Raw genomic sequence first — 17223 nt, 5'->3', positions numbered from 1 at the left:
ACACTAAAGAATATGATAAATAGTCATATGTTGGTTTTGAAGGAAACTAGCTGTAAAATATTTAAAACAAAGTTTACACTTTGCAGTTTAGTCTGGACATAAAATATTATTTATGATGTATGCAACATTTACTTGAGGTGTGTTTTTCTTATTAAAATTGGGTTCTCTCTTTATATGTTTAATGTTATGACACACCAAATAAAATAAAATGCTGAACTTAAAGTCGTACAGGAACACACTGCAGGAAGTGTTTTTATTTATTTATTTATTTTATAATTATTTCTATTATGGGAACATGTGATTCATGCAAACTGGTTAACTGACTTTTTGTTGTATTTCTTGTTGTGTGCTGTAAGCCTACTGTTTGTAGAATTACTTGATTATTTGTTGTTGTATGTACTTTGCTTTTACCATGTTCAGTTCCGTTGTTTTTGGTATCCTTTCCTTTCTTACCCTTTCTCTGAAACGTTAACCTTTAACCTGCTGTGGCTTTCATCCTGCTGAGAAATCCACATATTTTCCAGCATATCTGTAGATAATTTAATTGTAATTTTAAGGGAAATTGTCAAATAATCAAATATAAATCTTAATGAAATCAGTCACAGCGGGTCATACTTCAGATCATACCCACTTAGAGTTGATGTAGGCCTACTGGACAATGTAAATGATTGTCCAGGAGGTGTCAGGTGTGTATAGTGGTACAACATATGCTGTAATTGCATTTATATTTTGATGCTAACACATTTGTACTTGTACTTAAGTAAAAATGTTTTGAATGAATGCCTGAATGAGTTTATAAAAAATGATACTTCTACCAGTACCGGATAGGCTACACATTACTTATTCTTATTATTGATATAATAATAATAATAATAATAATAATAATAATAATAATAATAATAATAATCCAACGGCAAGAATAGTAGTATTTTCAAATTAATATTTTGTGGGTATTCTCTTTAAAATGTTAATGTCAAACAATAAATCAATGATGTGGAACAATTAACAATGTTCATGTGGCTGGACCATAGTATGGTTCTGTATAGGAAGAACTGAGGAACAGCTTTAACAAATAATGAGTGAGAGGAGGGACATCTAAACAACAGTGCAGTGCAGTATGAGGAAGAAGTTATAAGGTCTAAATGTGGTTCTAAGTTAACTTGTTCTGGTGAGGTCTTGCATGGTACGGGAGGCAGGCAGGCAGGCAGTGTTGTCTGCCCACTACCGTTGGGTTCTTTAGGAAGAGGTTTGTTTATGCAGCACTACTTTTGTGTACATCCGACAATTACTGGCACAAAGTAAGATTACGATTTTCGACATCTTCAAAAAGAAAAAAGCTTCGGAAAGTCGAAAACAACGTTCACTTTTAAAGTTTCATATGGTATCCTCGAGTACTGTCTCTCGTTTCGGTCCCGACGGGCGACAACGGCTGCGTTATTTGTTGGATCTATTTTCTTTTGGGGATGGCTGTGCTGCGCCTTTCTCTCCTTCTCTCCGCCATCTTGAATTTTAATGTTAGTTTCTAAAAAAAAAAAAAAAAATGTGTTTCCTGTGATATTTTTCGTTAAGGGTGTCGTGCCAAATTTGGATGAGTTTGAAGGAGTTTTATTTCGTGATTGTTTTTACAAAATCACATTTGTGAGTATAACGGGTTTGTTCTGCTTCTGTTGTCGACTCGAGACATTTAAACGCTACCAACGCGTGAAAATGCTTTCAGCTATTTAACTGCCAGCTATCCTGATAAATAATGCCTTCACTGAGCCTCTGGTTATCCTGCTTTCTTTTTATGACTATCATGGATCGTGTCTACAAGGGTATCGGCACACAAACTAACTTTTAATTCGCTTACAAATAATAGATTTAGCCTGTTAAGCTAACTAGCTAATGGCTTCCACATCAAACAACCCAAGCTAACGCAGTGTATGTTAGCTAGTGTTAGCCTACTGTAGTCCAGCTGTTTGCAGGTAATTTAAGTCATAGGGACATGTATTGAACTAACTATCGGCTATTATCGTCGAATATTTGATGCACATAATGGTATTTCGTTAGTGGGAGAAAGGGTAACGGCGTTGTTATTGTTGACTGCTAGCCGACGGAGCTAAGTTAGCGTACTGAAGTTAAGTTTGATGCTAGCTAACGCAAACTGAAGAAGTAATGTGAGTTCTTTCACAAAGGTGTGCACTCATAATAGCAGGAGACACGTTTTTGTAAACCCTGGCCTTTTATGGGTTTTATTAGTTTGATGTTCGCATGCTTAATGGAACATTTCGAAGCCGCTTGAGGTGTGGAGTGAATTTATTATGGTGTAATATCGTTAAATATCCACACCCGTGTACTATTCTGTTCCGGTCTTTGTGTTGAGTTATTGGTTAACTGATAATGTTTTTAATGTTGATGGGCAACGTTAACTCTACATGGCACATTGCCGGCGTTTGCTGCAAGCTAACCACCACGGCCGAGCATCTCCCCAGCGTCGCCTTTTGGTGGTTAGCTCCATGCTAACGGAGTATAAATGGGTAGAGAGACGACAGTTAGCAAACAATGCAAAGCTATATCGATAACTCTGAGACAATCACGGCTTCAGCTGTCGTGTATGGCATTTCCTGGTCCCTTGTGGTTTTATTGGGCTAACGTTAGCTTCTGAGCTAAAAAATGCGAAGCTTTTTATGCATAGATTACAAATGAGAACATGCTCATTGCGACGTAATTGCGCATTTGGAAACCACATTACTCGTATGATAGAAGTACAAATAGTGTATTGTGTGTTTATAAGATTCTAAAAGTGATCGTAATAGTAGGATCCATACATTAACAAAGCGATACTTTATATGTATGTGTGATGGCACCAAAGACGTTACTGTTGCGCTTGACAGTAAGCCAGTGCATTATATAGGGTTACCACTAAGCGGCGCTGCAGTGTCATTTTAAACTTGTTTCCTCAACACATTCTTTCTGTTTGTCTCAAACCCAGCGGTGGAAGATGTACTCGCATCTTTTACTTAAGTTAAAGTTGTAATGCCTGAATGTAAAACTACTCTGTTACAAATAAAAGTCCTGTCCTGCATTCTGAAACCTAGTTAAGTAAAAGTATTACAGTCAAATATTCTTGAGAATAATATACATTTTATTATTGGATTATAATTATTGATGTATTAATATGTTCATCACTTTAATGTTGCAGCTGGTAAAGGTGGAGCTAATTTTAATTACTTTATATACGGCTTCGCCTAACCTATAATAATACATCATGATTTATTTGTTGTTTTTATATTTTGTGTCATTAATCGAAATCTGCATTTTCCTCTGAGATGTAGTAAAGTAAAAGTATAAAGTAGCAGAAAATGGAAATATTCCTCAAAATAGTACCTCAAAATTTAACTTGATTAAATGTACTTAGCTATATTCCAACATTGCTGAAACCTACCACAGTGTAAACAACACCAGTCGCCACTGGGGGAATTGACTGCTGCTGGTCACATTTTGCACAGCTGTCACTGTGACTGCCTGGGACCTCACCTCAGGTAGATCTCAAAACTTTGATTTTCAGAATTAGGCCAGTTGGGTTTACACATACAATGAATTTGCCTTGGTGTGATAGGAGAAAAATAAAAGATAAAAGCAAGTACTGCAACAATCAAGAAACATTGAAAAGTCAACAACAAATATATGGCAAAATATGAAGAAATATAGCTGAACAGTTTTGTGCAGACGTGCAAAATATTGACCAGGGAATGTACAAAAGGTCATAGTATAAAGTATAGAATTGCACCAAAATACCTTAAGTACACACTGGGATAAGATGCAATTTAGCATCAAATGTGAACAGGGAAAATCATTTATAGTGTTCCTAATTAATTCAGAAAAGTGAAATCTATTGTCCCCTAATACATAGTGAATACATCTGGTTAGTTGCATGATCGTCGCTTGCAACACTTCCAGTTGCCCATTTCATCCCAATTTGTATTTCTTCAGTCTGTGTTAACTAATTTGATTTCTTGGAATCTAGTAACATTTGTTGTTTCTGCTCTATGTCCAGGGTTCAAACTCTAGACCCCAGTCTTCCCCACTCAAGAGTGTTTCTTCATCTCGGAGACTAAATGCAACTGGACCAGGGGGCTTGTGGGCATGAAGTGGCTAGGCGAATCGAAGAACATGGTATTAAATGGCAGACGACACGGAAACAAGTTGACCAGCGAGCATACTGTTAGCCAGACTCGCTCTCAGCACTCACAGCGGGCATCTCTGCGCCACAGCAAAAACAGAAACCGAAGATGTAGCCGCAGTGAGTTAAAAACGTGTTTATGTTAACAAATGTGTAGATTCTTCATCAGTCACATACAGTAACACCAGTCTGTGTTTGTTGTTCACAGGGTTTAATGCAGCCAGTCTCGAGGCAGAAAGACGCTATGTGCCCTCGTCAGGAATGACTGCCAAGGAGTTGTGTGAGAATGATGACCTGACCACGAGCCTCATCCTGGATCCCTACCTGGGCTTTCAAACTCACAAAATGAACACCAGGTCAGCAGATATTTTGCAGTGGAATTGATTATCGTGTAGCCACCTCATATAAAAGCATTGTTATTGATGTTCTCTTTAGAGTAATTTGTATTTTATTTCTGATTTTCCTGTTTGTATTCACATTTGATTTGTGCCATTATTGTGTCCACGCAGATTTCGACCAATTAAGGGAAGACAAGAGGAGCTGAAGGAAATCATAGAACGCTTCAAGAAACACGACAACTTGGAGAAAGCTTTCAGAGCTTTAACAACTGGAGACTGGTCCCGAAATCTTTTTGTCCACAAGACGAAAGCTCAAGAAAAGCTCTTCAAGCAACATGTAAAAAGCATAATCTTTGATCTCTCGTTTCTCTTTCAGCATTGCAAAAAAAACTGGATGACTAACTTTTATGTTTTGCGCAGGTATTTGTGTATCTGCGGATGTTTGCCACAGACAGCGGGTTTGAGATTCTCCCTTGTAATCGCTATTCATCAGAGCAAAATGGAGCTAAAATTGTGGCAACAAAAGAATGGTGAGAACATGCTGCCACCTGTAGTTTGTGATTCTAACGGCACCACTAGTCTACACGCTACTCTCATTAGCCACCACCTATTAAATGCATTTAACTGTTGTAGTTTTGTCTTTGTTTTGATGCATCAATATGATCTGCATTAGCCTGCACATATAAAGGCTGTTCTGGATACGCGGCAGCTATATGGCTGTATGTGTGAAGCACTTTGACACAAGGTAATGCAGCCTACTGTTGCAGTGTGTAACAAACCGTTCAACCTTGTGTTCTTTTACAGGAAAAGAAATGACAAGATCGAGTACCTGGTGGGATGCATTGCTGAGCTTTCAGAGAGTGAGGAAAACATGCTGCTCCGGCACGGGGAGAATGACTTCAGCGTCATGTATTCAACCCGCAAGAACTGTGCGCAGCTCTGGCTGGGACCAGCTGCGTTCATCAATCACGGTACTAGTCGTCATAGTTTCTTGTGGTCGGGTGTCATTAGTGCTGTAACAACATGATGAGATGCCTTAGGGCAGGGGTGTCAAACATGCGGCCCGGGGGCCAAACCCGGCCCGCCAGAGGGTCCAATCCGGCCCGCAGGATGACTGCAAAGTGTAAAAATTAGTTGTTTTGATCATAAAGTAAAATACTGTTCCAGATGCCTGTGACAAAATGTTTTGTGCCTTTATAGCTACATTGTGATCTGTAAGTTGTAATGCACATGTGTAAATGATAAACTGAGGCATAATATTGTTGGAATTGCTCCTTCTTTTCTTAAGAAATGTCAGGTTGTTTATGTTTTGTAAAAAGATTGTTAATTAAATTTGAACATTTTCAGAATGTACTTGTACTTTCTTGCACTAAGAAGAAGCGAACAATTTACAGTTGTCGTTATTTATAGGTTATGCTCTGATTTCACTGGTCCGGCCCACTTGAGAGCAAATTGTGCTGTATGTGGCCCCTGACCAAAATTAGTTTGACACTCCTGTCTTAGGGGAATTGGTTTCTTGTGAACAATTCAATGCAAACATTTTTTTATCTCCACTATTCCAGAATTCTTCATAAGCATACTAATTTTATTGTCTTCCTTCTTTGTTCAGATTGTCGACCAAACTGCAAGGTAGGTTCTTCATAAAAAGTCTCTTAGGAAAACAAAAAATAAAATCAATTATTGATCAGTTTCTCTTCAATGGGGAAGCTCTAAATGAACACTTTTCTATTTGTTGTTAGTTTGTATCGACAGGACGGGACACAGCCTGTGTGAAGGTTTTGAGGGACATTGAACCAGGAGAGGAAATCTCTTGTTACTACGGAGACGGGTTTTTTGGGGAAAACAATGAATATTGTGAATGCTATACATGTGAACGGTATGTGTTACAACAAATACACTTTACAGAATGTCTTGAAGGAGTTGCATGTACAGTATGGGTTTATATATATTTATATATGCCATTAATAAAGACGACAGTGTCATAGTTTGGTTAATTTTTTAGTAAGAATTTAATTAAGGTGCGTTGAGCCAATACATGAAAATATTAACTTTGTGTAAGGGATAATGTGCAGCCAGTCGGTCATGATTCTAGACCCCGACGTCAACTGCTCACCCTATCCAGGTAAATTTTGCAATAATGGCTCGCTGGCTGTACATTATCTCGCTTATTACGCAGCTACTTACTAAATGAATCAATAGTTTGGCACAAAATATGGTCTTTTATTTCTTCTTTAGCAGACCGCTGCTATGAATACTATAAAATGCTGTAATTGACCAATCACAATTGAGTATTCAACTAAGCTGTTTAATAAACCGTAATATTCACTCACAAGTAAAGCTACATTTTTCAAATTTCTTCACTCACCTTTCAGTAATGAGTCATCTATTCATTTATTTTGTTGTGCAGACGGGGCACTGGTGCTTTCAAATCCAAAGCTGGACTGCCAGTGGAAGTGCCAGTAATCAACAGCAAGTACGGGTTGCGGGAGACGGACAAGCGTCTCAACAGGCTGAAGAAGCTGGGGGAAGGAAACAGGAGCTCAGATAGTCACTCTGTAGGCTCCCACACCGACGTTGACTCTCAGGAAATGCCAAAAACACATCAATGTAAGAGTCTATTAAATATTAAACGATGTTGCCATGTTCTGTATCCCAAACTCAATAACTTGGGAGCAGAGAAGAAATCTCACCTGGCAGCGCAGTGTCGTAAAGGTAGCATTCTACAAATGTATTGATTAAGTACATAAAGTTTATTATAAGAGCTGGAATGCATAAAGACTTTATACTGTAAAGTGTGGAAGAAATCTGTTTTATTTGAGGAAATTATATGTAACTATTCTTTCATTCTCAGTATAGTTATATTATTATTATTATTGTTGATGCACTGAGTCAAATATATATTTTGATTTTGTAAATATCCAGCCAACAGTGTAGGTGGGTTTCTGAAAATGTTATAAATATATTATGTGCAACATTTGATCTTTTCCCACCAGCTGCCAGAAAAAGAACATCATCTTCTGGCCTGAAGTATAAAAACAGGACTCAATCCAGACAGACTTTGTCAAGAGCCCTTACTACCTCATGTTCAAAACAAGGTCGTGTGAACAATAACAGGGTACCAAAGAGACTAAAATCCCAATCCAAGCCTTCACTAAGTAAAGTCCAGTTGCGGAGTCGCAGGAGGGGTGCAGAGCCCAAGGCATTGGCCAAAGGAGAGACTTGCCAGCTGGGTCTCAGGGACTCAAAGGTGTCGCTGTGTAAAGGTGTCACCGTGAAGAAGGAGAAGGATGGACAGGAGCTGGTTCAGCAGACATTAGGCCAGCGGGGCTGCCTCACCCGTCATGCTGCCAAGGAAAATGGCAATCTACCACATGTGCAAGGCAGTGAGGGCAGCCAGTGTTCGACGTACAGAACTCGCAGGTCCACAAGGACCCTTGTAACGGCCCAAGAAACTGCGGCTGGCGTTAAGCTGGAGCCCAGTGCTATGGACGGCCTGAGCCCAGTCCCTGGTGGAGTGGTCATTAAAACAGAGCCAGCTGACATGGAGGAGTACCTCCGCCATGGAGTAGGACTGGAGCAGCCGGCGTTAGACTCTGGCTATGCCAGAAGAGGCTCGTGCACCAGGCAGAAACGGCTGACACGGACAATTAAATGTGAGGACTCGTATGGTGAGCCGTTCTTGCCGGTGGCTGCTACCCACACCGCTAACTTCTCAGACTGTGGTAATGTGCTGTTGAGCTTTGCCGACCGGCACAGGGACTACAACGGGGTTTCCAACTGCAGCAAATCCCTTCGCAGGGAAAAGGGTAAAAGTGGCTGCCGGTCACAGGACAAGGGGAAAAAGAAGCGTCAGATCACACGATACGACGCTCAGCTAATCCTGGAAAACAACACGGGCATCCCCAAACTGACGCTCCGCCGGCGGAGGGACAGCAGCAGTAGCAAGACCAATGACGCCAATGACCCCATTGGCTCCTCCAACCTTTCTGCCTCTACGGTCAACTCGGCCTCTTCCAGCAAAATCAGCATCAAGTTCAGTAAGGAGCACGACAAGGACAAAGGCAGCTCATACATAGCCAAGCTGAATAACGGCTTTGCCCCTGTGGTCCACAGTAACTCCACCAAGCTGAAGATCCAGCTGAAGAGAGAGGACGATGCACGGAGAATACCCCAGACAAAGGCTGACCAGATGTCCTATAATGGGGACATGGGCCAGAGTATGGAGGCCAGAAATGGTGGACATCGGACCCAAAAGGTCCTGGCGGAGCCGTCGTCCTCTTCAGACGACGACGACGATGACGAGGAAGAGGAGGATGACGACGACGATGACTACTTCGACAATGAGTTTGAAGACGATTTCATTCCACTTCCTCCAGCAAAGCGCCTCCGACTCATTGTGGGTAAAGACTCAATAGACATCGATATCTCCTCCAGGAGGAGAGAGGATCAGTCTCTGAGGCTCAATGCATAAGCTGTGGAGCTCATCACTCCCACCTTTCCCTTGTAAATAAAGATGACTCGCTAATCAACTGTTGTGTTGATGTAAAAGAAGTACAGTAATTTAAAAAAAGAAAATTGCTGAAAATGTTGAATGAACGTTACTAGAAGGTTCTGTTGACCTAAAACAAATCTCTGTTATTCACTTGTGTTCATTATTAATTTTCTAGTGGAATTTGAGTTCTTATAAAAACGAATTACTTGAATTAAGAAATGGATTACTCACCAAGTCCATTTTTCTGGCAGCTCTGTCTACACGTATACGGACAGAAAACTGATATTTACATTTTTGCCCCCTCCCATGCAAACGGAGTTTTAGGTCACTTAAACGGATATTTTTTAAACTGTGGTTACTGTGTATCCGTGTGGACCTGTAAAACGGAGCGTTTGGGAAACGATGCCTTTTGTTATGAGCATGCGTCTGAAACAAAAACAATTGCGGACTAACGGTAGACTATTGTAAAGTGACGCTAAGCAGCAACCTCATCCCACACAAGTCATATTTCAGTTTTGCCATAGCACCGACGAGCATTTGGAGTCGTTTTTGCATTCTAGTGTGGACGGAGATATTTTATAAAACGAAGGTCATGCTGGTAAAAAATATTTGTTTTCAAAAATATCCAAGTACGTGTAGACGGAGCCTAAATCTGCACTCTATGCTAAATGAAAGCTGCAGGAAGTCCTCATTGTTTCTGAATAATCTGGCCGGACACTAAGTGAAAAACGAGAATTTGTTTTAGGTTGAACTATTCCTTTAAGTGAATGCACTTGTTATATTCATAATGGACATGGATATTGTAGAAAGTGTACAGTATGGTGACTATCCCCTCTGTCTCATAGGCAGGTTTTTATTGAGCTTTTGATTTCTGTCTCATAGTTTGTAATCTTTGTGTGGCGAACCATGCTGAACGTACAGTGTGGTGTGGTTGGTCCAGAGGCATTATAAGATCATTCAGTTCATTAGGTGCCATGTTCTCATTATCCCAGTAGTTTTCCTGGTAAAGAACCACTTGAATTTCAGTAATTCACTAATTATCAACATTATTTACTATGTAAGTTAATCATGTGTCTCTCTGTAGAGTTCAATCATGCAATGTTAAACCTTTAAACAAAACTGTGCTATCATCTTATTCACCATAGAAAGAGTTGTTGAAGCAGACTGTTTTATATATGTTATTAACATGCACCCAAAACGTGCTGCCGACCACTGACACAATAATCTCACATGAAAGAGTAAAATCTGAGTTATCATTCTGAAACATTATGCATGTGGAACAACAGTGTGTGTTTAGTTTGCCTGCAGTTGTCACACATTCATGACATGAACGATATAATGGAGTTGCACAATGTTTTTTCCAGTGAATCGACTCCAGAGCGTTGTAAATAAATTAAGTTAATTAAGCTGCAGAATTCCAAGAAATAAAAGCACACAATGTTTTATAATCAGAATACAGTCAAGAATAACTGGATGAGTGTTTGTCTTTGGAGCTACTGTATAATGGTAACATGGCACACATGGTAGTTCAAAGGTAAATCAAACCAAATTCATACATAAAGGCTACCTATATGCTTTTTGGATCTGAAATTCTGAAAAGTAATGTACAGAAAGACTGGCTCATGTCCCACAGATGAACATTTATTTTCTCTCAAAGTCCAGTCTCATTTTTTATTGACCTAATCTGATTTTTTTAAGTCAACAAAGATGTCTATTGACACTAACGTTTGGGGAGGGAAAATCACATTGTCTGAAATGTTAACTAGCGTAGAATCATGTATTATTTTCTCTATGGTGCTACTCTTATTTCCTCATCATTTTGTTTGAGTTTCTGTCCTGTGTGACTCTTTATTAGTAGATGGTGGCAGCATTAACTTCAACAGGCCCAACATTCTGTAGAACTACACATTTATAGATCAGTAATACACATTTTATCAGTTGTGTCTGTAGCCTACTTGTGTTTTTTTTAATTTATTTACAGGAGTTCGTATGCTTTTATTTTTGTTTGCAAAAAATGGTAGAAATAAACTGTCTATCCAACAGCATTAGGTGCCTTAACAATGAGCTTTTTGACACATTTAGACCAAATTTGTAACTAATCAATGAAGAGTGACAATGCTAAGCCATCCGCTGCCCCCTTGAAATATTGCAACACTTAAACACAAGTCCACCGTCAGTCCTTCTGTATATTATTTTATCTTTGTTGTGGAAGTTAATGAACTATCCAATAGATCAAGGGATCAACTGAGTTTGAATGTTAACCCACTTCTCCTTGTGTTAATATGTACTGTTCATATCACCAGCAGCTAATCACCGTTCTGAACCTGGCTCAGTCTGTCCTTTCCCTTCGTTGGACGTCTCCATCCTACACTGTAAACTGTTCCAGGTGTACCGTCTGTGTGGTCTTTGTCCATTAGACAGCTGTCAAGATTACCAATTGATTCAAAAAGTAAAGGCAAAAAAAGAAAAGAAAAACAAATGTGAATAGTTTGCGGACATTTTAGCGTGTTGCGTGGGTAGTGGGAACGTAAAGAGAATTAAAAATGGACAGTGCATATATTGTCCGATATGTAAATCATGTGAACACATCTTGTACTTATTTAACAGTTTTGAATACTTGAAAACTATATAAAGTTTCTTTGTGACTCTTGTTTCCTGAGACTGTTTTGAGGTCAGCTGGATGTTGACGTCCAAGTTTGGCTTTTTAAATATGTTCTGTTCATTATTGTCACAGATATGGCTTTATATATTTTGTATTTGTATTGTCAACAAATGTCATGAAAAAGTCGGCAGCAGGACGGTGTGTGTGGGATTGAGTCAAAATAAACTACAGTGTCTGTGAGTGTAATGAAGGAAGATGTCACACAGTGTGGCTCATTGATGTGTTTAATACTTTTTGTTTAACAGTCTGGCTTTGATACTCAAACAATACTTATGACATCCAGTGTTGGTTTTTGGTCTTTAATGAGATTTGTTGACAATAAGAAAAATATAGAAAATCAACAACTGTATTCTTTAAATTACATTTGTCAGGAAGAAGAACAAAGTTAAGAAACTTCACAAGTAGCTTCATTGTTGAGAAACGAATGTTTTTTTCTTGGGCTTTCACTCATTCCAATGGAGCACACTTTCAATAATCCAGACAAAGACGAGGCTACACATTGTTAACAGAAGAGAGTTGCAAATTGTGTTTTGCATGTATGTTTAATTGATCATTTCTTTTTGCAACATCTTTGACAGAAACACAACGTTTTCTAAAGTAAGCTTGAACACATTCGACTTTACTGTGATCTATTTTTTATATCAATATTTTTGTATTAACAATTGATCAAATGACTGTAATGTGAAAGGGGTCACCTGGACATACCCACAGAGAATTAACTCGGCAGCTTTAAAAGTATTGTATTGCTTGTTGTTTTGGTGTTATGGCTCCGGTAAACAGTACATTGACTAGATGGTGTTTCATTTCAGCTTTGGGGGTAAATACAAATGTTATATATATATTTTAAATCTGTTATCCAGCAGCAGTCTGCATCTTCAATGTTTTTTTCTGATCTTGCTGGAGGCAGTTGTTTACTTTCTTCTCTGGGACAAGAACATCTTTGCCCAGATAGTCACACGTTTCTTTGACCTTTTACAGTCACAGATGATGGCTAGCTTTTTTAATCATAAGCACCACAAACATGGCCCTGCTGTTCCCTTCCTTGCTGTATGAGCTAGTAGTCCTTGCATTCAAAATCTTACTTAAGTAAAAAAGTATGATCATCAAATATGTATACTGATATAAATTATGTAAATACTTTACTACTGAACAACAATTTCTTTATTATTTTCACAATTTAAATATCATTGACCTTGCTCTCATGTTGTCAGCCAATCAGAAGCGTCCTATCGAAGCTGTATCCAATCAGATTTGACGGAGCGCTATTTGAAAGCCGCTCGTCTCTGTGTTGTTTACTTGCAAACATCCGTGTTCACGCATCTTGTCAAGAAATCGTGCTGGTTGCTGCTCAAATATATCACAGTGTCACTTCTTTAAGTCACAGCTTGGACTTGTTGCTTCCGACCTTAAATATGTCGTCTGTGGAAGTTCGTGCTGTGGTGAGTAAACTGAACTTATTTCGCTGTTTTACTTCATTTAGTTGTTAGCAACGCAGCTGCTGTTTGCTCCTAAAGCTAACTTCGCTAGCTAACATCATGGCCTGCTGTCTGCTTAGATTTGTGTTCGCCTCTACTTTTATGATTTTGCTAAAACGACAGGCAGTTTGAGTTTCGTGTCCTTTTGTCTTTCAGCAGCTCCCAGCCGCAGAGAACCCAGTGAAGATGGTGAAAGCCACTGCAGGTCTGAGGAGGGCTGCTCTCGGAGAGATCACCAACTTTAATGGAGCTGCAGTCAACACAAAGGTGACATTATCATGGAGGAATAGCTTGTTTCAATAACTGGTCTTCATGTTGTCCTACCTCGATTATGTGGTGTTTATCAGTCCTGGGAGTCACATGGCTAATAACCCAAAACACACCTGGTCACGTGCTACACTATGAACAGGGTGTCCACATACTAAAACCATTTAGAGAACTTTCCAGAAGAGTGCATCCTGTTAAAGCAACAGATTAAGCTTTCACTGTTGGAGTTTAAACGCTCATCTGTCTCATCTGTCTAACTACTACAGCTTAAGAGCACAGTTAAGTGTACAGTTGAAACTGTCTCATTTATTTAAATCTCTAAGAAGCCTTACAGCCCAATATTCAAATACCTATTCCTGAATTAACACAACTAGTTTCCTCAGAGGACCGGACCAGCCAAAGCTTCAGCCAAAGCCTCAGTGAAACCATCTAGTGCCCCTAAAGCTGTGATGAAAGCATTCGTTGAGGCCCCAGCACCTGCAGATCCTCTCCCCACAGTTTCAGAGGAGTCTGCTGATGTGTCCATGAAGGAGGAGGAGGAACTATGCCAGGCTTTCTCTGAGGCGCTGCTCACTGTGCAGGACGTCGACGAGCAGGACTCAGACCTGCCGCAGCTCTGCTCAGAATATGTTAAAGATATCTATAATTATCTACATGTCTTGGAGGTAAATGATTCCCTCCATCAGCCAAACTCTGCTGTCACCCTGCAGAACTCTGTGTTACAACACTGTCTCCACAGGTGCAGCAGGCTGTACGAGCAAACTACATGCAGGGTTATGAAATCACTGAACGCATGAGAGCGCTGCTGGTCGACTGGCTGGTCCAGGTCCACTCCAGGTTCCAGCTGCTGCAGGAGACTCTGTACCTCACAGTTGCCGTCCTGGATCGTTTTCTGCAGGTAAGAACTGTCTAAACGGTCTTTGTCTTTATTTTGGTGAGCGGTGTGAAACCGTTTCCCCGCTGTGCTGCAGGTCCAACCGGTCTCTCGCAGAAAGCTGCAGCTTGTTGGCGTGACTGCCATGCTGGTGGCCTGTAAATATGAAGAGATGTACGCCCCAGAGGTGGGAGACTTTGCCTACATCACAGACAACGCGTTTACCAGGCCTCAGATTCTGGAGATGGAGCAGCTGGTTTTGAGGACTCTCAACTTTGAGCTGGGACGTCCTCTTCCATTACACTTCCTCAGACGGGCTTCCAAGGTGGCTGATGTGAGTTTTTGTGTCAGTTTGATGTGGGGCTGTACTTCTTACACTTTGAATCGCATTGAAACTTGTCTTCATCACGATTGTACTGTATAAACGGTGACAAGTTTAACCGTGTCTTTATCAGTTCACTGCGTGTGTAGACTTGAGCGTTGAACTTTCAATGAACAGACTGCACAAGAGTCATTATTCACAGCATGTTTATGAAGTCCAAATGATATTTTAGAGATTGGCAGTCATTTGTAGGCCAGTTGTCTAACAATAATACTGTCTCTGCTTGAAATGCCGTGCAGTAAAGCTGTTGGGTAGTGTAGGATTGTCTCTTGCATTTTATTATAACTGAGCGGAGTAGCCAGGTCTGTCGACTAATGCTTACACGCATCATTAGACTGCTGTTGTGCTGAAATGATCACTGGCAGGAATTTGTAAAATGTCCCTTCGAGTTCTCAGTGGGTTGGATGTTTGTCTCAGTCTGATGTAGAGAGACACACGCTGGCCAAGTATCTGATGGAGTTGACCCTCCTGGACTACGACATGGTGCACTATCGCCCCTCTGAGATTGCTGCTGCATCACTCGCTCTGTCCCAGCTGCTGCTTGACGGGCTGCCGTGGGTGAGTGAACTAACCGAGCAGCGACACTTCAACAACTTGTTCCATGAGGTTTCTATAATTGCTGTGTCTCGTCAGTCTTCTACACAGCAGCACTACTCCACTTATGACGCCGTCCACCTGAAGCCAATCATGCAGCACATCGCCAAAAACGTTGTGATGGTAAATGAGGGGAAGACTAAGTTCCAGGTGAGTTGAATTACAGAAAGCACAATAATTTCAGTGTTAAATGAAACTTAATAATTTGCTCCTCTGCAGGCCGTCAAGAACAAGTACTCGAGCAGCAAACTGATGAAGATCGGCCTCATCCCTCAGCTGAAGTCGTCCATCATTAAGAACATGGCGGCTGCGCTGCTGGACAAGCCTTGAGGCGAACTTTTACATCTCATCATTGGACATTTCACTTGCAGCACTTTATTTTAGATTGATCACAATCTGTGGAGAAACTTGTAGATTTTTAATAAAATGTTTTTAAATTTTTCATCACAGCTTTGTGATTTGTTCAAACATTTGGCCACTTTTTCATCGCTTTTAAATCTTAGTGCTACGCCAAATTCTAGTTTTAAGCCACTGTTGGACATTTAGCAGCCTTCCTGAGCTGCCTGTGTGTTGTGTTTTTATAAATGCATTCCTGTTTTTAAACTAGTTTCCAACAGTAGTCTTGCTAAGTGACAAACTTTCTGGACACTACAATATTTTACTGTGGGAGTGGACATTTTATTTGAAACCTTGTTTTGGACTGGACTTGGATAAATCTGTGAAACTTTATACTAGATTTTGTTCTCTTTCTGTTGTCATTTGCTCACCTGGACCATGTTTCCATATATTGTGCATCATGCAGGTTGTGGTGTACCTTAATTATATCTTAGTTTAGCTTATTTAACTTCCTCCAAGGATGCCAAAAAACAGCATAAAATCTAAACTTTGGATAACAAGTTTCACTTGCCAGAAAGTTAAATTCCTGCTTTTAATTGCGCTGTGGTCTGGAATAAAACCATTTAACTAGTACTAAAATGTTAATCCTGAAACCAAGTTTGATATGGATAACATTTACGCAAACTGTATTTGACTATGTTGTGAATTGAAAACTGCAGAACGAAGTTTTAAATCTCTGACCGATTTGTCGGGTTGTGATTTGACAACCTAATATGCACTAATGCCTGGCTAAATTGCTACACCCCGAAGGTACAACCAAACATGATGCAGGAGCTTAGTGTTCTGTAATCTACAGGGAACATGTGTGGAAGTGTTTACTATTTTAAATGTGATTTCTGCTCTAATAAATCCTAAACATGTCTGGTCAGTTTTATTTTTCTCAACTGTACCGTGCTCCTCGCAGCAAAATTAATCTACTTAAGTATTTAGTTTGTGGGTCGGGCTGTAACATTTAGCTTATTTCATTAAAGATATGCTGTATAAAATGCACAGTATGTCCATAAGAATGTAAAGATTACAGGTGATAAATTTACCTTTCAGACTAACTCCTCGCCTTAACAGATAAAAGTACATTCAGGGCACAAACTCTGTGAAAAGACACTTTACAAATGTTAAGAGGATAAGAGTCTGATCTCAAGGAGCTGGTTCTAGAGTGTGCCCGATTTTACAACAGTCTAAATCACTTTTTCTTTTAGTATGTACTGCATTTGCCCTTACAAAGTGTGTACTTTGTCTCTCAGTATGTTTACAACTGGGACATGCATCATAAAATTGCACCTTGAACTTTGACCCTCTTGCTCACATATCCGCTGTTCCGAGGATTGTGGTTCAGAATACGAACTGTGACCATCCTGGTAGTTTTGACATGCTGCATAGGTTTTCAGGTTGTCCATTAGGCCGTCTGTCCCATTCCTGTGGCCACATCTCAGGAACGCCTTGATGGAATTTCTTTTAATTTGGCAGAAACGTCCACTTGGCCTCGAGGATGAACTGGTTAGGTTTTTGTGGTCAAAGGTCAATGTCACCGTGACCTCATGTCCATCCCATTCTCATGAACACGATATCTCAGAAATTCGCTCA

The 17223-nt window shown here is 40.0% G+C and overlaps 2 protein-coding genes across 11 annotated transcripts; both read left to right on the top strand.

The window, feature by feature from the left end:
- Window positions 1–1163: 1163 nt before the first annotated feature.
- On the top strand, window positions 1164–11643 carry LOC115026499 (histone-lysine N-methyltransferase KMT5B-like). 7 transcript variants are annotated; one of them, XM_029459372.1, is made up of 10 exons: window positions 1164–1246; window positions 4037–4282; window positions 4371–4518; window positions 4672–4837; window positions 4921–5030; window positions 5305–5471; window positions 6110–6129; window positions 6240–6376; window positions 6908–7107; window positions 7494–11643. In XM_029459372.1, the coding sequence occupies exons 2-10, from the start codon at window positions 4126–4128 to the stop codon at window positions 8969–8971; spliced, it is 2583 nt and encodes an 860-aa protein (XP_029315232.1). In that variant the 5' UTR covers window positions 1164–1246; window positions 4037–4125; the 3' UTR covers window positions 8972–11643. The 7 variants fall into 7 exon arrangements, with proteins under 7 accessions (XP_029315232.1, XP_029315225.1, XP_029315209.1 ...); XM_029459365.1 differs by lacking the exon at window positions 1164–1246 and adding an exon at window positions 1266–1514; XM_029459349.1 differs by lacking the exon at window positions 1164–1246 and adding an exon at window positions 1504–1638.
- Window positions 11644–12932: 1289 nt separating this feature from the next.
- LOC115006426 (G2/mitotic-specific cyclin-B2-like) lies at window positions 12933–15982 on the top strand. Of its 4 annotated transcripts, none has more exons than XM_029428673.1 (8): window positions 12933–13093; window positions 13289–13396; window positions 13771–14061; window positions 14136–14294; window positions 14368–14604; window positions 15070–15210; window positions 15286–15396; window positions 15466–15982. In XM_029428673.1, the coding sequence occupies exons 1-8, from the start codon at window positions 13067–13069 to the stop codon at window positions 15574–15576; spliced, it is 1185 nt and encodes a 394-aa protein (XP_029284533.1). In that variant the 5' UTR covers window positions 12933–13066; the 3' UTR covers window positions 15577–15982. The 4 variants fall into 4 exon arrangements, with proteins under 4 accessions (XP_029284533.1, XP_029284532.1, XP_029284535.1 ...); XM_029428672.1 differs by having other exon boundaries at window positions 13286–13396; XM_029428675.1 differs by having other exon boundaries at window positions 12934–13093; window positions 13780–14061.
- The last annotated feature ends 1241 nt before the right edge of the window (window positions 15983–17223 follow it).

This window comes from Cottoperca gobio, chromosome 3 (genome assembly GCF_900634415.1).
Source record: "Cottoperca gobio chromosome 3, fCotGob3.1, whole genome shotgun sequence".
NCBI lineage: Eukaryota > Metazoa > Chordata > Actinopteri > Perciformes > Bovichtidae > Cottoperca > Cottoperca gobio.
This window is presented reverse-complemented; position numbering and strand designations above follow the sequence as displayed.